Source organism: Hibiscus syriacus, unplaced genomic scaffold (genome assembly GCF_006381635.1).
Source record: "Hibiscus syriacus cultivar Baekdansim isolate YM2019G1 unplaced genomic scaffold, ASM638163v2 tig00111650_pilon, whole genome shotgun sequence".
Taxonomy (NCBI): domain Eukaryota; kingdom Viridiplantae; phylum Streptophyta; class Magnoliopsida; order Malvales; family Malvaceae; genus Hibiscus; species Hibiscus syriacus.
The window spans coordinates 1,777,310-1,802,306 of NW_024063146.1; the positions used below are offsets into that span (position 1 = coordinate 1,777,310).

General features: G+C 34.0%; 1 protein-coding gene and 1 pseudogene across 1 annotated transcript; both read right to left on the reverse strand.

Moving 5' to 3' along the window:
* Positions 1-410: 410 nt before the first annotated feature.
* Positions 411-5,106, reverse strand: LOC120166905 (annotated as a pseudogene).
* Positions 5,107-9,605: 4,499 nt separating this feature from the next.
* On the reverse strand, positions 9,606-18,029 carry LOC120166928 (probable cytosolic oligopeptidase A). The gene is made up of 9 exons (XM_039176088.1): positions 17,987-18,029; positions 17,482-17,558; positions 15,576-15,673; positions 11,945-12,023; positions 11,199-11,358; positions 11,055-11,086; positions 10,397-10,462; positions 9,913-9,984; positions 9,606-9,753 (listed from the first exon to the last, which is right to left on the reverse strand). Exons 1-9 carry the CDS (start codon positions 18,027-18,029, stop codon positions 9,673-9,675), a joined length of 708 nt encoding a protein of 235 aa, XP_039032019.1. The 3' UTR covers positions 9,606-9,672.
* Positions 18,030-24,997: the final 6,968 nt, after the last annotated feature.

Below are 24,997 nucleotides of genomic sequence, written 5' to 3' on the forward strand. Positions count from 1 at the left end.
CTTCGCATATAAATCTTTCTATTTCCTGTATTTGTATATGGAAAAAGAATTGACTTTTGGGTTTCATAATCAAATATGATTTTACATCCGACAAAACAATGAACCCAATCTTTTAAAAGAGACTTAAAAATGAACAAGAATTGTATTTACATGCATCTTATCATAAACAAGTCAGAACATGGTGATTATCAAAGTTTAAAAGGAAAATCTGATGGATGATCAAGTTTTTTAGCCTTATATGAGTGGATGCATTTCCAACAGAATCTTATTAAACCACCAAACTAACACTTAATGGAACCCTAAACCTGCCCAACCTAACTGGAAAATAAAATAAAATAAAATAAAAAGGAGTATTATTGTAATTATCTCTAAATATATAAAGAATAATTATAATATTATGTCGGGTCAGGTCGAATTTTTTCACCTTAAACTCAAACCCAAATTTTTAAAATAAAAAACCAACCCGACTGAGTCGGGTCGGAACCCATCGGGTCCGGGTGAAATTGCCATCCTTATCCCCATTCCCGGAACCCTGATTTGGATTATTAATTCATGTCAATGTCCATGATCTCCAAGCCTTGCACATTTTTTTGGTTAGATATCTAGCAGCTTTAACACCACCAACCGTCAGTACACCTGATATAGCTTGCCTTGCACTTGAAACCCTTACCTTTCGCCTCAATACCTTCTGCATGCATTGTGCAGCTCTTCTCTTGACCCAATCCCCACCTATAGCTATTACCAACTTCACCTGCTCATATTAAAACAACAGTAACATTACCGTGTCAATTATTTTACAGAATTTATCTACTTCACCAACTTAACTAGTGGCAGGTATAATGCAAAAAAAGAAGGCATATATGTCAAAACAACTCCCCAAACATTTGATTAAATAGTCATTTTGACTCTTATCCTTTTTTTTTTGAACATTTTGACCCCCATATTTCTTTTGGGTAAAAGGACGTTATGTGGATGGAAATCGTAGTTAACGAATGATTAATGCTCTAAAATAGAGCCATTTTACCCCAAATGAAATGTTGAGGATCAAAATGTTCTCAAAAAAATGATAAAGGTCAAGTGCTATTCAGTCAAACGTTAGGGACAATTTTACCCTAAATGAAACTTGGGGGCCAAAATGCTCCAAAAATAGAATAGGAGCCAAAATGACTATTTAGTAAAAGTTAGGGGGCTAATTTTGGTATGCCAAAAACAGAAAAGGTAATGCATTCAGCTCTAGACAGGCAGCATGCTCCCCAACATTTGATTAAATAGTTCATTTTGACTCTTATCCTTTTATTTTTTTGAACATTTTGACCCCCATATTTCATTTTGGGTAAAGGACGTTATGTGGATGGAAATCGTTAGTTAACGAATGATTAATGCTCTAAAATAGAGGCCATTTTACCCCAAAATGAAATGTTGAGGATCAAAATGTTCTCAAAAAAATGATAAAGGTCAAAGTGCTATTCAGTCAAACGTTAGGGACAATTAGTAAAAGTTAGGGGCTAATTTTGTATTATGCCAAAAACAGAAAAGGTAATGCATTCAGCTCTAGACAGGCAGCATGCAAGTGTACACTTACCACTTACCAGACTCACGAATTAATTCCATCTTTCTTTCTTTATCCCCATTCCAGTTCTAATAGTTGGAGGAGTGAAGATACGTTAGCATGTCGCTGCTAAGCCACAATCCTGATTTCAACAGAGAATATATCAAAATCAATAGTCTCAATAAATGTAATCTTGTATACAATCTCAAAGTTCCAAATCTCTGGCATGAAATATATGATAACTTTTCCATAAAAGTTAAATGTCATTTAAATTTTCCATTTGCACCTTTTTCCCTTTAGGAGATGAAATCAACAAATACAGAGAAAGATAAAAGTACCAACCTCAAACCTAAAGAACACCTAAAATAATAATAAGAAAAACCAAATTCATGTAAATTGGACTATGCAGGCTGCAATACTAATTCATACAGGATAACTCCAGGATGCTAGTCGTTCTTTGTTATGTAAAAGTCAGCCTTGAACTTGAGTTGCAACGCAGCTCGGTGCCTTCTAGTATTTTCATTTTTATCTATTAAAAAAACTTGGATAAAAGAGAATGCAGGGACTTCCTTTTCTGGTACCGCTTTGATGTTTTGTTTGAAACTTATTTAAGCATATGAGTAATAAATAAAACCAAATTATAAGCTTTATCTACATTAGGAGGAAGAAGAAGAATATCGAAAACTTATTTAGCATATGAGCAATAAATGAGACCAATTAGTTCTCTAAATTGAATTCAATTCATATAAACCTGAGATATATTTGCAAGTTGATTTGTAGATGACGGGAAGCTTAAGAAGTTTTTGTCTTCATACTCTTGAAGAAATGTCTTATACATGGACCGGAATAAATCAAACTGCCCTCGTACAATCTTCTTCACCTGAATCAACACAACCCTTCTTGCATCATAACAAATAAATACCAGATTAATGAAAATTGAATAAAGAAGCAGTAGCCAATTACTAGAAAAATAAACAAACAAATAAATAAAAGACAACAAAGTTACTAGAGGGAAATCAATTTCTGACGCAAGATAGGAAAAAAAAACATTGTAAGCTGGTCTTGTCCATCCAGTGTTCATAGGCTATGTTACTTTGGACTTAGACGTGAGTGTTGGGCAATGTGGTCCAACCAAGGTCTACCCATTTTTATTGAATTTTTTCCATATATTTAGAGGATCATACTCTCATACATGTATTCAAATATGTTTGGATGCATATACTTTAAGAAACATGAAAAGTCAAGGTAACATAGTTCACAGGTAGGATTAGGAATCATTTCATATGGATTAGAAATTGAACACATTGTAGGATTAAAGCAGCAGGACAGGGTTTAGAACCATCACCATAACCAAGGGGTAACAGAGGGTTAATTTGGCTTCTCCAAGAAGATGGGAATAGATGGTAAGAGGCACTAATGGTAAGTGAACAGTTTCGTTGGTTTGACATCAGTCATCATGGTGAGAGAACTTCATAAAACAGAGAAAAAAGAATTGAATTGTTTGCTTGTTAGAACTTATAGCTTCATACCAAATAAAGAATTGAAAGTGCTCATAACTCAAAATTTCGGTGAACTACTCTGCAACTTTGATGTGCAAAGTTGCACAGTCAATAGCTAACCTACTAATTTTCCGTCAATTTGTTTTTTAAACTTAAGTTTTACCTTATTTCGATCCTCTGCAAAAGCATACGCACGTCACCCATGTATGAACGCTAATATTTGGCATAAAGGTCTTCCTACATGAACAGGAGTTTGTTATAAATATGGTGATATGATATCTATAAGAGGAAAACAGAAAATCAAACCTCTGTGAACTTGGGTGGTAAGAGCAGGAGAGCTGCGGACACAGCAGCTCGAAGGTTAACTGAGTTTACATTTTCATATCAAAATTATCCACAATAATATTTACCTAAACAAAACAGAGTTATAAGAATACTAATCAACTATACAGAACTCATAACTTATATAGGATACTATTATGAATGGTGAATATGCTTCTCAAAAGGGGGAAAAACAGAAAGCTAAATAATTTACCTTCATTTGGAAAATGAGAAAACAAAGGTTATTTAATGTAACACGAGACAACTTCTCAAGACAGTTCACAATAAGTTAGAAAATGGTATCCATTTTTATAGTAGTACTTTTTTAAAAGGAGATATAATAGACGGATACAGGAGAGAAAAAAAAAATCACATTTAAGAAAACACACCGGTTTCTGCAAACGACCGCTTAAATACAAGCTCTCCCAATTCAATATGTCTTGAATCAAGTCATTCATTCGAACAACTCCATATTTCAGCATCTGCCATCCGCAATGTAGCCAAAGTGTGAGAATGTAAGATTTAAAGTATACACCTATAATCCCTTTCAATAATCATACTATACTTAAGATCTCATATTGTTAATAATCAATACCTTGTTATTCCAAGTAACATATGGGTTGAAGTGTACTCCTACTCCTATATTGTCAGAAACACCAGTAATCTACAAACCAACAATCTGTAGTCTGAGTTATTGGAAAATAAAATAGAACATGTGCAGATGAGGGATAGAGAGGGAGAGACCAGTTTTGCCCCTCCAAGATGCACCATCCATGAAGCGTAATGATCAATATTCATTTTTACATTCTGGGTGGGAGAATGACAAATAGGTTAGATAGATGAAAATTTGTTTTTGTTGGGGGGGGGGGGGGGGGGGAACACAACGTAAAGAATTGTTAAATAGCAGTGACAGAGCTTAAATGTGAGTCTCACCTCAGAATGCCATTGCAGGGGATCAGAAACACCAAGTATGTAATCAGTCATTGTTAACTAGAAAGCCAAAAAAAGTTAAAAGAGATAAAGAGAGAAAATTGAAGCAATGCAACTAGGTGCAGAGTGATGGTGAAAAAGAAGAACCTTGTCGGGATTGGTCGAATGAAGAGCCGAGCCATAGACACAGCAAAAGTCAACCGGAGGAATTGCTTTGAGAAAATCCAACAGATGGGCATGAGCTGCGTCCTTATTATCCATGTTTTCTACTTTTGGAAGTGAAGAAGAAAAGGGGTGGACGCAGCTCCAATATTAGCTAGGTCTGCTGAATGAAAATGTAAAAAACTTGCTTACAGAACACATGCAAAGTTAGTTTAGATCAAAGACCTGCAAAAGAAAAATGAAAAAAGAAGAAGTTAAGCTAGCAACCAAGTTTCCCAATCTAATCAATTTAAATAGCCAAGTCCAATACCCCAAAATACCATGTTATACAAAAGGAAGCATAATGAGTTGGTTAATAATCTATTACAAAGGTTTAGAATTGGTTCAGGGGGATGCCTACAATCTGTTGATTATTCAGGTGTTATAGTAATCAGTCATGTGTTAGAGGTATTTTATCGAATAGTTTATGGGTATTAATTCCAGATTACTTTTCTTTCAACATCCGTTTCTTTTCTCTTCTCCTTTCTTTCAATCATCTTTCCCACATACCAAAAACCAGATTTACTCCAAAGCAATTGTATAAAAATAACAGAAATGAAAAGGCTAAAATTGGATTATTAATACTTTCAAATATCAAGTAAAGATAAAAGAGTTTCAATTTGCGGGAGAGCTTGGATCTCAGTACCGAAATTTCAAGCGCTAGGGTTTAAAAGAGGAAAACATGGGAAAGTGTTTGCACGAAATTGCTTGCTTTGGTTCCTAAAATATATTTTAGGGAAAACTAGAAAAATGACCATTAAAGTTTAAGTATTTTGCTTCTTTCACTACTAAAGTTTGAAACGTTATAAAATAGTTACTAATATTATCGAAAAATAATAAAATTGTCACTCAACCGTTAACCTCCATTAGTTGGGTCACAACAATCTAATATGGTAGTTAAGGAAGTTGACAAGGCAAACTTTGACCATACTTGTCAAGCTTTAACCGTTTTTTTTTTGTTATTTTCTCGGTTTCAAAGTTTCGTCTTGATTAATCCAAAACGCTCTACGCCGCATACCTGATTTTAGTTGATGAGTCTTCCAACAGGGATTTTTTGTATTCATAAGGACTCAAACTCGAAACCTACTATGAACACTACGTTTTTTTCAATATTATTATTATTATTATTATTATTTTTATTTTTATAATAATTACAAATAATTATTACAGACTATTTTACACAAACCCGATCCAAGTCCAGGCCCAAATTCAAGAAGCAACAACCCCGTCTAGGTCTAGACCCGATCCAGACCTGATCCGACCCAGCAAGGCCCGAATCCAGTTAGGATTTCTAAACCCTATCTCCAACCGCCAGAAATCTCAGTCATTGGATCTGAAGAGATCCAACGGTCCAAAGAAGATCCAGCAGAAACCCTAGGGATGGTGAACCCTAGGGTCTATCCCGACACTGCCTTCAACCACTTCGAACTGCTCCGCCGTTATGTTCCCTAGTAAGCTGCTGCCATGACTCCATCTTTAACCACTCCGAATTGCTCCGCCGTTGTGTTCCCCATCCAACTGTTGACACGATGCCATCCTCAACCAAAACTTCCAGAAGATGGTAGGACCACCGCACATGTCGCATCCCTTCGGTGACTCACCGAAGGGCACCCTTATAATCTGCCCGAGGAGAACAACAACATCGTGGTGGTCTATAAAAGGCCACCGATCCTGCAAGAAGAAGTAGACAAAGAGCAAGCAAGAAACACCAAACCAAAATACAAAGAAAACAAGAAAAATCCAACCCACATCAGCCAAACAATAAATCGAAGGAGGAGAGAAACTTACCAAGGAAACTGCAGTCATCAGAGCCTCCTTGCAGCGCTAGAAAAATGAAACATTGAAGGTAAATAACCTTAGATCTACATATATTTAAGAGGATTTAAGGGGGAAAAAGGTCGGTTTTAGCCTTTAGGTGCTAAGATCTTTATTTTAAGGAAATTTAGGAATTTTCGGCCACCGGTAACGGTGGCCGACGGCGACGATCGACGCCGGAGAGCTGTGGTCACCGGTGGACGGTTTCCCTCCGACGAGGGAAACTTAGAGAGAAGCTGAAAGAGGAAAATGAGAAGAAATGCCCATTTAGGGCCGGTTAAAGCGTATTTATAAGGGGTGTTTGTGTAAATTCGTAACGGGCGAATTATGTCTGCAATATCTCTAATTTTGTAAATTTATATTTTGGTCATTAAAATCAATTTATGTTATTTTTAATTTAGTATTTAAATTTTATTTATTTATATTTTAGCCACTACTAGTATTTATATATATTTAGGGAAAATATTAAATTTAATCCCTTAGATTTTAATAATTTATAATTTAGTTCGAATATTATTTAAGGATAAATTACAATGTTAATATTTAGATAAATTAATTTAAATTTTAAATGAAGTTTAAAAGTTTAAAAAGTAAAAGTAAAGAGTACATAGAAGATATGAGTTATTCAAATTTTTGGTGGGATGTGTTTGGCAAATGGCAGCCTTTAATTTAAATAATTCAAAATGAATAGTTGTTGCACAGTGCATCAGAAAAAGCAAACGCACATAGTGTTTTATTTAATACTTTTTAATATTTTAATAAAATTTGTCTTAAAAAAAGTAACATTTTAAAAATTATTAAATAAAACACTATTCTTTTTTAAAAGTAGTGTCACTTCAGTTATATATTTTAAATATATAATTAGAGGATATTTATTGTTCCTAGATTTTGTGATTTTTTTTGTGGCCATAAGTTTTATTATTTTTTAATTTAATTCTATAATTTTAATTTTCTTGTTTAATTTATTTTATTACCCTTTATGTTGTAATAATTAAATAATGGTATTTATTATTATTTTATTTCATATGAATATATTTAATTAAATAATAGTATTTATTTATTTTAAAATTAAAAAAATAGTTGTGTTAAAGTAACTAGATGTCATTTTTTGATATTTTTAAATAAATAAAATATTTTATTTAAATTATTTTTTAGGAAAAATTATCATTAATATTTATTTTTTTATATTAAAGAAAAAGGTTGTCTTAAAGTAATTAGATGTTATTTTCTTATATTTTTAAATAATAAATACCCTATTTATAAAACCTTAGGTATATATATATATATATATATATATATATATATATATATACTTTAGTTTTATAAAAATTATTTTAATATATTTTTAGAATTATCCGATTAAATATGAAATAAAAAGATCGTAAATTAAATTTATATTTGAATTTTTAAACTTCCACTACTAAAGACAATATATAATCGACGGGTATTAATTTTGGGCTTTGTGGGGTGCTAATCCTTCTCTAAATGTAATCGACCACGAATCTCACTTTATTATTAAAAAGAATGAATTTTTGGTTATACGCAGACCGATTTATCTTTTAAATAGTATTTTCTTAAAAACTCTTTTAAAAATGACTTTTAATATTTAATCTACCTTTTAATATCTTCAATGTCTCGAGTTTTCCTTATAATCTTTCTTTTAGTGTCCAGAATAAAAACCCTTTTAATGTTAGTTTCTTTTAGTATTCTTATAAGTTTAAATTCTGAGTTTTTGAGAAAAGATTAGTAACTTCAAAGTTTACTCCATTTTTCGAGTATACGAAATTTAGAGATATATACCACCTTCAAGAAGTCATTCACTCATTATAATAATTATACACATTTGGACGATTCGCTTCTAAGATAATAGATCAGTACAACACAATTATTGTTCCGTTTGATCATTTTATTTAACATTTTCCAGTCAATATTAATGTCTTGTTGCAATGCCACGTTTTACAAACAGTCTATTTCCAACACTTCCCCAAGTTTGTTATATTCAAAGGTTGGTTGGAGTCACAACAATGATTACAGATCCCAGGTAAAGCATCAAAGTGGGGTGACCGGCAATGCCAAGAGAAATTGTCCAGCCATTAGGGTGGAGATCTGATGTGAAGTAGATCATAATTACAATAGTAATTTATAATAATTAATATTATTAGGGTTAAGTACACAAATAATCTCTGATTATAGTGTGTTGATTTTTTAAATCTAGACTACTAAAAATTATAAAATAATTCTTAAACTATAGGAGGTTATTTTGTTTAGTCATGTAACTATTAAAAGTTACAAAATGATCATAAGATTTTTCATATGTACCAAACTCATCATATTTTTTGTTAAAAATTTGCCAACAGTCCGAATCAGACGTTAACTTGCTACTGTAATATAATAAAATCTAATCATAAATTCTTAAATGACTATCATATCTAAGTCAATAAAATAATATCAAGTTCAGACTGTCATCAATTTTCTAAAAAAAAGATAAGTTTAAAACATATAAATAATCATATGATTATTTTGTAACTTTTAATAGTCCGAGTACTCAACAAAACACCACCTATAACCAGAGAACCATTTTATAACTTTCAATAGTCGATAAACTCAAAAAAACAATATCCTATTATCGGTTACCATTTGTATACTTTACCCTAAATCAAATTCCACAAAGATATACGTATGCAAAGGCCATTCATATGGTAGTTTATTCGTAGAATTAATTAATGATGCACCAGTACTGATGATGAAGATTCAATTACTGAAACTATTTAGCTTACTTGATTGGCAAACCCAACACCAAAGCCAGAAAAATCCTCCCAAAAATCATCATTCCAAGGTTGACACCTCCAGCAGTCAGAACTACACCTATTAAGAAGAAAATTGAAGCAATCTGCATGGTGAGTTTCCTGCATGAACAGAGCGAGCATGAAGAGAGCTGGTCCAACGCATTCTGGGTGCACTCGTAGGAGCGGCGAAACTGTATAACGTTTGGCGATCCAAACCGTTGCATTGGCTGGTTCCCAGTTGGCCAGTCCAATCCAGTTCTAAAAATATTGCATTTTCCAAGGAGGGTATATCAACGCATAAATATGCTTAAATGTTCATGTTTCAATGTGTTGGACAATCCAAGTACCATAACATCCGGAAGCATAAGCAAGCAGATAAAGGAAGCAGAGAGAGAAAAATCCAAAAGCTAATTCAACGTAAAACATCTTAAGAGTTATCCCCTTCCACATAACTTGGGAATTTCTATTTTTCTTTTGAGGGCAATAACTGGTGTATAACAGAAACTTATTTAATCTAGTAAAGTAGATTTTTATGCCTCTTTGGTAAACCTTGAAAGGCAACTGCTGATGCTCAGGCTGTTACTGGTAACAATCCATTATGCCTCAGCAATGCCTCTGGTGACGGTTCACGTCCACGGAACCTGACAAACACCTGGAGCCAACATCATTTCATGTTAACAACATTCAACGGAAGATCCACAAGTGTGATTTTCTCATATTCAAAAAATTGCTGAGAGAGATCAGAAACAGGAAATCAAATGATTTTTTTTCACAATTATGAACGGAAATGTACAATTCGTATTAAACTAACCTCCAATGGTGCTTTTCCACCTCCAAGAGCAAATATGGTCTCTCGAAACTTGTGGCCAGTCTCTTTAACAGCCTGTGGAATACAATTAAATATAATGGATCACGGCTTTTATTTTTAGTTAAAAATAAATATTCATAATGATAGGATGACATCTTTTGTTCTTGAAAGCTCTGAGTCCAATGCAGAGCTTTTGAAGGAAAACACAAAGAAGAAGCACTCTATGCTGCACAATCAGGAATCAGCAAACTATATGAGGATATGCATTCAATTGCTCATTTGTAGTCTGATGAGAACAATTTGTTGAATACCATGGCTCTCCAACTGTTGGAACTGACTTAAAAACTAGTCAGATTTACACAGAAAGGGGAGGGGTTGAAATCCACGAGATGATTTTACTCTATTTGATGTACACATTGTACGGAAATATATATATATATATAAACAAGAACAAACAAATCCTGAACAGCCTTTTCAACCACCATACCTTGATGTCATCCAGTCCAGCATCCTCAAATGCTGAGAAAGCATCTGCAGACAATACTTCCGCCCACTGCAAAAAATAGCATTCCAGATTTCAGATCACACTAAGGGAAAAAGGAAAGAAAAGGAAAAACAAGGATACAAATCATGCCCACAGGACTTCAGCAGAGAAATACTTGATACAAGCTAGGATGCAAAAATTGGCTACAGAAAAGAAATTGTGTGTGGGGGGGGGGAAGGATCATAAGTTGTCATGTTATATAGTCTTACTCGGATTACTGATGCAACATTTCAAACATATTTTCATCATAGTTTTCTAAGGGCATACATAAAAGATAAAATATACCTTGTAACTGTAGTATCCAGCAGCATATCCTCCAAATATTCACAAAAAGTCGAATAAAAAAATGCCCAAGGTCAAGTTTGCACCAAATTGCAAAAACATTACATAAGAAAAGGGGAGAGAGAGGCTGGAAGAAGAAGGACAAACCTGCAAATATATGGTTGAAACCACACAGAAACCTATCTTCTGACAATGGAGGGATCACTTGTGTTTTCCTGGAAACTCTCTGATCAACATCAAAGACAGATTCTGACCCATCTGGGGTGTATTTTGTATGTAGTTCCAAATCCACACAAGCAAATCGAAGCTAGAAATATACCTTGTAACTGTAGTATCCAGCAGCATATCCACCTAATATTCACAAAAAGTCGAATAAAAAAATGCCCAAGGTCAAGTTTGCACCAAATTGCAAAAACATTACATAAGAAAAGGGGAGAGAGAGGCTGGAAGAAGAAGGACAAACCTAAAAGTATATGGTTGAAACCACACAGAAACCTATCTTCTGGAAATGGAGGGATCACTTGTGTTTTCCTGGAAACTCTCTGATCAACATCAAAGACAGATTCTGACCCATCTGGGGTGTATTTTGTATGTAGTTCCAAATCCACACAAGCAAATCGAAGCTGGAAATAAAAAATGGTTAGAACTGAGCTGTCAAGCAATCAAATACACCAAACACTAATCCACTTCACCAAAAATTACAATATACTTCGACTGAAAAAAATAAATCAGACTCGGAGAGTTTCCAAGAGACATTTCATGAAGTAATACATATTAAAAGCAAATTATGAGAACAATATAATCATTGCTTCAATTAAAATCATCTTATATCACACATTACACGGATTTCACAGACACAAATACCTTTTTTATTTGCTTAAAGAAATGGATACCCATTCAAGATTTTACACTACCACTAAAAATTGGAACCTTTTTATCTTTCTAAACCCAACCACAAGCTAGATCTGTTACTGTACTGCTTGATATTAAAAGGAAGCACATGCAAAATCAGTCCAACATGGAGGCGGAGAGGGAGATAGGTAAGAATGTGAGAAATAAAGACAAACGAGGGGAATGTTGAGCTAAGAAACCCTCACAGTGTACCATCCAAGCCTATAAAGAAGTAGGCTCATACTCCGGACACATATTGTTTCTGCAGAGATATGTACAAACCAAAAGTGACATAAGGACAGAACAAGTTCAACTAACCTGACGAAGACTTAGAGAACCAGCACGGAAAGTCCTTGCAGCCAGGAGCTTCAAATAAACCTCTTCGGGAGACTCTCCCCTGTTTCATAATGTTTTGCAATGTTCATCAATGTATCCCTTAAGCAAAAAAAGACACAAAAAATGGAGGTTCTAATTTGCTCATCAAAATAGTGGCAAAATCCAAATCAAGCTCAAGCAGTCATGACTCTTAAGGGTAAAATAGACATGTCTTTTCATAACCTGCTGTCGCATTATAAACATTATAATCAAGTGAAATATGATTAACCACAAGCACAATAGTAAAAACTCTAAAGAGTTGCATAAAAAGCCAAAATCCACAAAACAATCACTAAAGGCAGAAGCGGCTTCCTAAGCAAATATCACTCAGTTAACAGTCTGTAAGTTCTTAAAGAAATAGATCATTTGTTGATATAGTTTACCAGAAAGAATTATCTCTGACAATGCCTTAAACTTAAACAATAAGATAATGGAATCAGTATGTAAGCAGTTTAAGATAAAACATCATAATTCCACCACTTATCGCCCAAAGATGAATGGGTCAATAGAGGCAACTAATAAAAACATCAAGAGGCTTAGATAAGATGAATGAGACTTATAAGGATTAGCATGAGAAATTACCATTTTCTTTGTTTGCTTACTGAACTTCAGTACGGACTTCAATTGGGGCAATTCCATTTTATTTGGCCTATGTGATAGAAACTGTGTTACCTATTGAGGTAGAGATTCCCTCACTTCGAGTTTTGTCAGAGGTAAAATTAAATAAGATAGAATGGGTCCAAGCCAGATATGACCAATTGAATTTGATCGAAGAAAACATATTGAAAGTTATTTGTCATGGTCAGATGTACCAGAAGCGCATAATACGAGCACATGATAAGAAAGTTCACCCACGAGAATTTCATGAGGGAGATTTGGTACTTGGAAGGGTTATACCCATTCAAAAAGATTTCCGAGGAAAGTGGATGCCGAATTGGGAATAACCTTATGTCGTGAATAAAGCCTTTTCTAGAAGAGCTTTGATCCTCACTGAGATTGATAGACCAGAGTTACCTAACCTTGTGAATTCCGATGCTGCCAAGAAATATTTTGCCTAAAAAAAGAAAAAAATAGAGTAAAAATAAATAAAAAGGGGTTCAAGATGAAAATCCGTAAAGAGCAACTTGAGTTTTGTTAAAATTTAGGATTCGTGCATGGTGGAGGTTCTGAATTGATTTTGAAGTTGAAAGGGCTCCTGATTTGAGTAGTAACATCAAATGGTGATCATGGTTGGGGCTATAGATTGAAAAAGTCTTGATTAAAACAACCATAAAAGAAATTGAATATAGATGAGATCCAATACTAGTTTATGGCATATAATATATGGATATTTGGTAGTCTAGAAGGAACTTCACGCCCTTATGTATTGCCAAAATACTCGAGATTCCTTTAACAAAATCCACACTTGAGTCACTCAACGGCGTACCAATTTAAAAGCATCCTTATTATTGATATATGGGGACACCTACTTCATTTCTTTTATTTTGTAAGTTAAAAGTTTGCCATGTATTTACCCAAAAGCTCCTTACAATTATATAAATAAAAGAGGCCTTTTTCTTGTTAGCTTTCCTTTGCAAGCATCTTACACTAAAATTAAACATATATTTTAACTTGAAAAACATGAAATCATCATGTATTATTGTACAAAAAGTTTTGGAAAAGCGTATGCTTTCTGAAGCTGACAATGGTTTTAGCATGTTGCTTACATGATGATGAGCTAAAGGAAACTAAAACCTTGGAGTACTTAGAGAGCCAACAAATTGAGGATAACCCAAAATATTTTTCATTGATCAAGCAGCTGGTCATGAATACTACCTGGTTTCAAGAGGGGAAAAATGAAGAGCCAACAAATTGAGGATAACCCAAAATATTTTTCATTGATCAAGTAGCTGGTCATGAATACTATCTGGTTTCAAGAGGGAAAAAATGAAGATTATGTCCAATCAAGAGTGTATGTGATCAAGATTGTCAATTGGTGTGAACCGGTGGTGTTGTTTGTGCCCAAAATTGAACTGAATCACAAGGTGATCAACGAGAGAGGGTTCTCCCTTAAAATTGAAAATACACAAAAAAAATTGCATTATTGCACATATTTTAGGCATAAACATGATCACGACATTCATAAAATGCATGATAACAAATGCAATTGAGTATTTATAGGTCTTTCAAGAGAAAACTGAAGGTTGAAAATGTTGGAACCTTAAGATAAGAGTAACCAGTTGAAAACCTCAGGGAATGGGGAGTTCAAAATACACCAGAGTCAAGGAGGATTTCTATATCTGATGGCTTTGAGATGAGTTTCTATAAGAAAATTTGATTTTAAAAGATTTTCTTGAGTACCAAACCTTCGGGGGTAACATTTTCAAATCCCTAAGTGTACACTAGCAAGTGGTAATGTTTATTTTTCATATTTGACCTTCCTGAAAAGTAGCAAACTAAATTAACCCCGATTCAATTTTCCCCAAAGAGTGGTGGAGCATATCAAAGTCTCAAGATCTGATCTCCCTTAGACAGTAGTGAAGTTGATCCTCGTTGTTCAGATTTGATCTTCCTGAAGAGCAGTGAAGCAAATCATGTTCGATTCAACATTCTCTGAAGAGCAATGAAGTGAATCAAGATTTCTAAATCTGATCTCCCCTAATGAGTAGCGGAGCAGGTCTCCATCTTTCAGATTTGATCTCCCTGAAGGGCCGCAAAACATATCCTTTTTCATCCAGATCTGATTACCCTGAAGAGCAGTTGAGTAAATCAAATCCAACCTACCCTGAAGTTGCAGTGGAGCGAATTACCTTTTAAAAATCGATCGCAACCGAACAAAAATTCGTGTCTATTTGTCTTTGCTCTATCATTGAATACACAACAATTAGCAAAGACGGGCAACTATAGATACTCATTTTTGTCTGAGAGATCTACTCGTGTTTTTTTATCTTATTTTACTTTTACTTGTTTACTTTTCTTTAATTTAGTTCGATCATAGGAGGTTCAGGGAATTAATTAGTATTATATAATAGTAATATGGTATAAAATATCTATGGAAATATATATATATACGCGCACATTAAGTGCGTGGTCAAGTGGATTAATATATATATATATATATATACGCACTTAAGTGCTTAAGTGTGAGCTTCGTGAATGGGGATATATATTATATTATATATGTTTTATTATAGGCTGATACATGTATGTATTGGTGTGTTACGCATATATTATGCGAGGTGCAAATATATATATATTGTACATATATTAAGTTATAAATTATTAATATTAAATATGTATATGGGCTAAAATAATTATCTAACTTTTATTGTATGTTTCTAGGTCCAATAAAAATACACACTTCATAAGTCAAAGTAAATCAAATACAAAGATGATCCAAACAGCGTAGGCCCAAAGAGAAGAACAAGTGAACAACCCACATGCTGAGCTTTGGGAGAAACCCTAGCCACCGCTTCATCTCTGCCTTTATATCTAGGTGACGATCCAACGACCCCAATTGCTTCAGAACACTCTATGTTTCGGATGGTCAGATTTTGAGCGTGTATGCATGCACGGTGCCCATGACTTGCCCAACCGTTCAACTACTTTGACGCCGGCACGTATGACGCACTCAAGGCTACCCACGTTGCTCCTCGCCTCACGTACTCCGCTGTTCTTTTTTTCCCCTCTTCCCTATAAGGCTTAGCACTGTAACAAAAAGAGAGCAAAAAGGACCAACAGAGATATTTTTTGGATGATTTTTTTCGGATCTCTTAAAAGAGATTTGACTTCCCTTGGTTATATATAAAAAACCATGGATTTTAAAGGGGGAGGTTTTTTTAAGAGAAATATTGTAAGAGAGAAAGAAAAGAAATCCCCGTAATCTTGCAAATGAGGAAATCTTGCAAATGAGGAATACAATCAGACTTTTTGGAACTCTTCAAAGGTATTCTTTACCTTTTTTTTGCTTGAGATTTGTGTCGGGGAGGGTGGTCTTCTGAGTCTTTTCCCTTTGTTGAACCCGAGGAAAGGGGAAGCTTTTCAATGGATCTCTTTAGGTTTGAAGCTTCTATGATGGTTTGGGGTTTCTCTTTTTGGGATTTATGTCTTTAAAACGAAATAAAAAGAAAAAAATCGAGGAATTGATTCAATGAAAAGAAAATAAGGGGTTTTCGTGAACGAAACCTTAGATCTACCCCTTTTCCGAGGATCCCCGTGAAACCGACCGTGGATTTGTGGTTGGGGGCTCAAAACGATCGAAAAGATGATAAGTTCTCTTCATTCTATGACTGGAAGCGGCGGTCGGCGCCACCTCTCATGGTGGCCGGCGAGGAAAATGAAGAATATTTGATGAAAACCAAGAACATGTCTAGAGAATTTTTAAACGAGTTTGATCCAAAAAAATTGAAATGGCAAAATGAGTTCTGTTTTTTTAAAAATGAACTTTATAGCATTGTAAAAATGCCCATTAAGGGCCCGTGTTTTTAAATGGCTAAGGGTAAATCATTTCTACAGTTCCTCTTATTTTGTCTCCATTTCATCTTGGTCATGTTTTCATTTATTTTTCCTTTAAATTTTGGTTTATTTTTTTGGTAATTTTATTTTAGTCCTATTCGAGCTTTTAATCTTTATTTGACAAATTTTCATGTGAGCCACTGATGTTTTATTTTATTTTTGATATTGCTCTTCGCTTTATTTTTTATTCGGTTTAGCCACTCCCTCTTCGTTTATTTAACTTACTAGCTCCATTACATTTATGTATATTTTTATTTATTTAGTATTTTTGTTATTTTATGTGAATCCTTTAATTTGCCATTTACATTCCCGCATATTTTCAGTTCAACATTCATTTAATTTAAAGTTAATTTTGGTTGATTTGTGTATAAGTCATTAATATTATTTATTGTTTTTGTGGATTTATGCTTTATACTGTCAGTTTAATCTCCCATAATATTTGCATTAAATTTAAAACAACTAAATATTAAAAGGCATGTTGACTGTTTATTTGCCTTGATCATTCTTGGCATTTATTTTGCACGTGCATGTTGCCTAATATTATGAAAATATGAGTTCAAATTATATGTTCACATTCATGTCATGCGTGTTATATGTTTATAGATGTGTAAACCCATTTACTATCATACATGTGTACTTTATAATGTATATATATTATATGCTTTATCCCTATTGTTTTCACAATAATGTACATATGTATATATTAATAGCATATTGGTGTTTTAAATTCATTAGAGGATTTAGTGTGTATGAAAATGTTGCTTTAAATATACTTTTTTGTATGAAGATTTTTTGCATAACATGTATGACACTTTCATGAGTATTACTCGATTCGATTACATAATTGGATTTGTAGATGTTCATTTTGTCTAGGGTTTCATTCGAATATTCGTTCGAATTACATATATATATTACAAAAAATGAAAAATGAAAAATGGGCAATATCCCTAAGAATCAGGGGCATTCAAAGCCCTGTTGCTACCAACCCTACCCTGAGGTGTTTTGCTGCCAAGCCTGCCCGATATGCAACTAAACCGCCGAGCACCCTCGGCCAGAACACCACCTGCAAGGAAAACCAAAAAAAGCAAATAAGAACACATCAGAGCATTCATCAAAAAAGAAAACGAGAAAATATATCAACGAGAATAGAGGAGTTTTTTAAGGGCTTGGTTTTTCATTCAAAGGGGGGGTCTCCTCCATTTTCTCTCTCTCGAAAAATCACATATAATAGAGGATTCTCCTCATTTTTTTACAAAGAAATACAAAGTCTTCTTCCTTGTTCTTTTATTTCGATACACAGTGAATAAAAGCAATAGTTTTTTTTCACTAACAAGAAAATTGAGCGATACATATATTTTCAGAAGCAAAAGGTTGGTTTCTAGTTTCCATAGTGAGTTATTTTTTATATATTATTTTTGAAACCAAACAAGTTCGAAACAAAAACAAAAAATGAAAAAAAATGTTACATTAGCGGTGGGTTTGATTTCTTGCCGGAGTTAGAAGTTGATTCGCCGTCGGAGTTAGGCGTCGCCATAAGTCGGGGTAGCCGATAATGTATATCCTTCGGTCGTTTAGGTCTTGTATGTTGGTTTTAGGCCTATTTTAGGGTTAGGTTTGGAAAGAGAAGGCTTGGGTTTAGTCTAGATCTAGGTTTTTGTTCAACCGACCACCATTGGTGGTGGTCGGAGAAGTGAAGGACGTCGATTTATGGCGGGTTTATCTTTTAGGGGGTTCGATCGGATAGGAGAGAAAGGTTTTGTTCTTATAGGGCTCTCAGTCGAGGGAAATAAGGAGTAAGGAAGATGCATGGGTTGTTTTTTTTAACGTTTTAGGTTTACATTTGGGCTTCTCTAGAGTTCCTAACGGTGATCGGGGTGAAATGGCCACCGCAACTGGTGGCCGGTGGAAGCTTGGTCCTTTGAGGACCATCGACAGAGAGAACGAGAGTTTGAGATCTCTCAACAAAAAGAGAGGCGACCAGTTTAGTTCTAGGTTTAGGTTTCACTTAGGTTATTAAGTTTGTATATATACATCAGCTTTAGAGTTAATTTACTTTTAACCATCGAAACTTTAGGGTAAAATCAGATTTTAATCCCCTCCATCTTTAACGTATTTTTGCAAAACATTCACCTGTAGGGACCGTTTTCGAATTTGGCCTTTTTCTTTTGTCTCGATTTCATTATTTTCTAGATTTGTGTTCCAGTTTTACCTTTTGGATTAATTTCGTTTGAGTCCTTTGTATTTACGTACATTTCTTATTTTAATCCCTATTTTAATTTTTGATTTTTGTGTTCAATTATCCTTTGTTTCAATTTGGTCATTGGACAAATTCGCATGGTTAATTTGATTTTAATCCCTAATTAATTTATTAAATATTCAATATAGTACCTTAGTTGTTTAATTTTTTAAATACTAGTTTGAATTAATATGGTTTCTGTTGCATGGTAATTAATTAGATTAGTTTTAGATTGTTTTAATAAAAAAAATGAATGTATATATGTATGCTTTGATATGTTTGTAAGGTTATTAGACTTTAGAATTTACCCATAGGATAAATCACTACAGCAAAACTGTTCTGTAGCGGCGTTTGGAGAGTAAATGCCACAAAATTTAAACATATAGCCGCGTTTACAATCCAAATGCCACAAAATAAAACTTTAGAGACGTTTCTTTAACAAATACCGTGATAGAATAGTAATTTAGCGGTGTTTTTAGCACAAATGCCATAATAGGGTTTATTTGTAGAGGCGTTTTTCCAACAAATGTCGCGATAAAGAGTACTTTAGCGGTGTTTTTAGACAAATTCCATAATAGGGTTCATCAATAGTGGCGTTTGTTATAAAAATGCCACAAAAACATGTGCTATAGTGGCGTTTTTTAAAAACACCGCCAAAGGATAAATATATGCTCCACCCTCACAGCAGCAAAAACATGTGCTATAGTGGCGTTTTTTTTAAACGCCGCTAAATACTCATATTTTAGTGGTGTTTTTATATAAACGCCGCTAAAGATTGTAATATAGTGGGGGTTTTATACAAACGCCGCTAAAGACTCGTACTTTAGTGGCATTTTTTGTACAAACGCCGCTAAAAATGAGTTCATTAGTGGCATTTTTGAACAAACGCTGCTAAAATCTAGTTATTTAGTGGCGTTTTTATACAAACGCCGCTAATGACTCGTATTTTAGTGGCGTTTTTGTTTACAAACGCTGCTAAGGACTCGTAATTCAATGGCGTTTTTATATAAATGCCGCTATAAAGTCATACTTCAGTGGCGTTTTTATACAAACGTCGCTAAAGACTCGTACTTCAGTGGCGTTTTTATACAAACGCCACTAAAGACTTGTACTTTAGTGGCGTTTGTAAACACAAACGCCGCAAGTTTACAAACAAGTTTTTTTAATGCTTCGCGTGCAATGCACGTGATAAATTCCCTCCTTTGTTGTCTCTATTTTGCTCAGGTTCAAAGTTCCTCATTTCTCGCTCTGCGAAACCCTAACCTTCCATCGGGTTTTCCTGTATCGGTCAGTCTACTCTTCTCCGTTTTTCATAATTTATAGAGTTTTTTGGCTCCCATTTCGATCTCAGTAATTCGAGTGTTTTGTTCGAAGTCCGGTGAAGCGGGATCAATGGCTTCTTCGGTTCAAAATCTGGGTTTTATTTTGTACCTCACGCAACGAGAAAATGCTGAGGTTGATGAGACTCACCACAATTTTTTTCCAGTGTAAGTTTATACCTTTTTTTCTAGTGTGCAATTTCAAAAAGAACTTTTTCTTGTTGTAGGTTTATAAACCAAGTGAATATAATCGTGTTCTTGCTATTTACGGTCCGGGAAACAATGGAGGTGATGGTCTGGTTGCTATTCATCATTTGTATCACTTTGGGTATAAGCTGTTACTATCAATCTCATTGATATTCTTTCTGGGTTCTTGATTACCGTCCTTGGTTTTTATTTTTTTCCTCCATGAGTGCGGCGTTTAAGGATACATGGGTAATTTTGGGGATTGACTTATTGGTACCCTATAATTTATTATTATTAGCATTCTTAAGCGGAGTTACTATAGTTTATTTTAGTTGCGAAATTGGGATTATTGATGACATGCTCTAGAGCTGATTTGATGAACGTTTACCTGTTAATGTCTTTGATCTTGTATTATTTTAGTTAGACTCATAATTCTTTTTCCCATCAAATTCATGATATTTCAAGTTTTATGATTGATTTTTCTGTAGGATGGTTTCATACAATAAACAAGGATTTATAACCTTATAAGAGAGACTGATAACATGGCTCATAGCGCCGCAACATGTGGTGAGAGGGCAACCATATGTTGATCGGTCCAGATGGGGCTATGAACATTGAGCTATGCAACATTATAAACATGGATCCAGTTAATATCATTCTTTATATTTGTGTTTGTTAACCTTTTTGCTATACTTTTCTAATTTCTGTTCTCTAATGCAACCTATTATTGTTATTTTTGAATTGTTGTTTGATTTACTCGGAAACACAAATATTTATACCTATGGTACCAATGAATTCTGCAATGTGGGTACTTTAAGTATTCTCAAACTTGTAAGCCTTGTTTGTCGAATCTCTATTTAAATTGTTTTAGGCAAAATTTGTGACCCCATCCATCTTTGAATTGTATAATATATCTTTAGATGGGACACTTCTCCGTGATCCAGGTGTTCTTCAGTAAGGAAAGAGGTGGAGTTCCGGTGGAGTTTACTTGGTAACATGATTTACTCCGCTACTGATGTAGATAAGAATTAGGCTTTCCAAATTTGGTGAAAATGTAGCTTGGCTCTATAACTAGAGGCAAATGGTCATGACTTGATTTTTCCAAGAGTTTTAAAGGGAAAGATGGTCGAAGGGGAAAATTGTATATTTCAAGTATGCAAGATTTATTTACCATGAGTGAGGAGTGGATCATTTTGACAGACACTCATTTAGAGTGTACACTTGACTCAATAATTCAAGATGCTACAGCCCGACTATTCTGAATTTTCTTAGAAGTATATTGTTTGGTATATATATATAACTGGGTAATTTCTTGGGGTTGTACTTATCCATTTTACTATTAAAGAATTGAAGGATTTGAAGTCTAAATATGGGTGAAAAATGTTTGAAATAGAATAAAGATATGGTCTGATGATATGGAATACAAGGTGTACATTAGTTTCATCTATTTAATTGTCTGAAGTATGAATTTGTTTTCCAAGGTTCTAATAGACCAGAAGCACCATATGTTATGAAAGTTGCATGGTTATGCATTCCCATGATTGGATTTAATTCATTGCTTGCTTTGTTATAACTTCATATCCTCTTATTCACACTCTACGATGCATAGTGGGTCATAGCTTATTTGATTGTCATTCTTCATTTTTCTAATGTAGACAGGCTAAGGATGCGTTGAAAATCCTCAAGAAGCGGTTGAGAAGTAAAAATAAAAAAAATCCTAGCCTCTTATTCACACTCCATTATGTATGATACCAGGTTTCTGGTTGTAAATTTAATGTTATTGAACTCTTATTCGTCATTTTTAATCTTTCAGGAGCACCAAGGCCACCTTTCGACGAACTGATCCAGAAGTTGGTTAATTTACATAGTTATCAACGAGTGCAACAAAAATCCCCTGTTATTGTGTCTGTAGATATTCCATTCAGATGACATGTTGAAGAGGATGACGTTGGTGGTGAAGGGATTAAACCTGACATGTTGTTATATTTTTTTTCTGCCTTTGATTCTTCAAAAACTTATTGTTGTTTAAACTCACACATAGGCACCCCTTTATATCAAATATCAAAATAATGCAATTTTCTAATGTGAAAGGTTTCTTTGACTGCTCCAAAACTATTTGCAAAGAAATTTTCCGGGCCTCATCACTTTCTAGGTGGTAGATTTCAAAACTATTTGCAGGTGATTAATAGATACACTCATTGTTCTTAAATCTCTCAATAATTTTCCATCTCTATGTTAATTTGTGTTTCTTTCTGGAATTTAGGAGAGGAGAGACCAATCAGTTTACTATGATGCTCACATTGTAAAGATTGATTGGAAAATGCAAGACATACGAAGGAGCAATGAAGACTAAATTCTAGTGAACAATATTTTTTTTAATTGAAAGTGAAAGAACTTAGACTAAATTCTAGAGAACAGTGTCAAACTACATTACATTTAATTTTAATGTTTATAAAATTTAATTTATTTTGTTCTTAAGTATTTTTTTTCTGCATAACTTCTGTCTTAATTAAAATGTATGGTTGTTGTTAATTAGATAAAGCTACCTGATATTAAATTTAGGTGATGTAAAGCATAAATGAAATATGCAAAATCAATTAATCTTAGCTAAATAAAGGTAATTAGTGGCGTTTGTGGATACAAACGCCGCTATAGATATTGACCTTTTGTGGCATTTGTTCCAAAACGCCGCTATAGATATTGACTTTTTGAGGCGTTTGTTCCAAAAACGCAGCTATAGATCTTTCCTTTCGCGGCGTTTGTATCCAAAAATGCCGCTATAAGTCTTACCTTTTGCGGCGTTTGTTCCAAAAACAACCGCTATAGATATTGACCTTTTGCGGCATTTGATCTAAAAACGCCGCTATAGATATCGACCTTTTGCGGTGTTTGTTCCAAACACGACGCGCTAAAGCTTAACCTATTGCGACATTTTTTGTTCTCAAACGCCGCTAACTTTAGTGGCGCTGGTATGGTCGGCGCTTCTTGCAGCGTTTTTCCTATCGCCGCAAGTGCTTTTAGCGACGCTTAAAAACGCCGTTATAGGACAAAAAAAATGCCGCTAAAACTCTATTTTGCTGTAGTGAATGCATTTTTGTTTTCTTTTACGTTTTGTGTTTATACTTTATAATACATGTTTGTTCTTCATATTAAATGCTTATGTATGTATAATTGGTTTTGTACTTGGATTGTTATCTTGTTCCATTTCATAAAATAAGGCGACATTATTTTGTAAGGAGAATCTACAAAAACACCCCTTAACTGACTAGGAGTGTGTTTTTGAGGACTGTTCGTACGAAAGAATACTCTTTTTGAATTTTTTAATAGGATCATAATTTAAATATATATATTCAAATTTGAAAATTTCAATATTAATATGACGTATAATCACTTAGGTACCGATTTTGGGCATTGTGGGGGTGATAATTCTTCCCCACGAGAAATCGACTCTCGATCCCTTTTCTAAATGAGTTTCTTGTTAAACGCATGTCACTTTTTATCTTTTAAAATTATTTTTTAAAATTATTTTAATTGATATTTTTTAGGTATTCGACCTACCTAATCTAAAGGTCGATGGCGACTCCAAATTTATTTATTTTAAATACATAATATTTTTAAAAAATTAAGTTGGATTGCTACTTGCCATAGCCTTAAAAAAGGCTCGATGATTGTTCTGACAGCTTGGCGACTCTACGATGATATTTAAATTTTGATCCTTACGTTTTGTTTGCATCACATCGCATCATACATCATTTATTTATTAGTTGTACTAATGTGTGATTTACATGTTTCAGATTTCTTACCTTTTTTTAGTCTAATTATTTTTAGATCGAGGCAAAGGATTGTGAGTTTCCCCCCACTCGCGCTATAACCATATGAGTACTTAGAGTCTTCTAACTGTGCTCTATCTTGTTAGGTAGGGGTGAACGCTACGCTTACGTGAGAAAAATTATTTTTCTCCGCATGGGCTTTAGCAAGTAACCTTTGTGGTGCATATGCCTCGTGTTTACGAGCGAAGCATTGAGTTTCCTCGTATGGACATGGGGTAATGCATCCTCTCTAATTGAAATCGACCCGTTTAAGTGTATAATGAGTGAGGATCGAGGGTCTAGCAGGCCTAAGGGGGCACCAACGAAGGATAATTTGAGATCCCTTTTAGAAGTACTGAAACTCTTCCTGTTTTGTACTGAAATTCTATTTGTGGTTATTCAAAAGTCACAAAGGGGAACTCACTATAACCTTTCCTTATACTTATTTATTTATTTATTTTGCAAAAAGCATGAGAACTAGAAGAGTATACATTTAGGTTTTATATTTTTGTACGAAGCATGTGAACTAGAAAAATGAGATGGGGATTTATACGTTGAACAAAGCATGGGGGTAGAAAACATGTCTGGGTAGAACTATTATAAAAGCATGTCAGGGTAGATACCATGTTGGGTAAGATCTTTTCTTTTCGTAATTTTTTTTTGCTTTTTTGGTTGAATGACACTGACAATTTCTTTTGTTTTACCTTATTTTTTCTTTTGTTTTAATTTGCATTTTCACATCATAACCGAACAAGGTTTAATTCAAAAGTGATTGAATAAATTAGAAGGTTTTCATATCAACATAAGAGTTCCATAATTAGGTAGTCAAATCCATAAGGGAGACGACCTACAAACAAATTTGATCGATGAAAGAAGAGCTCTAAGTCGATTAACGACTACTATTAAATGAACAAAAATCGAGATGGTACCAAATAGTCAGATGCTGGTTGAG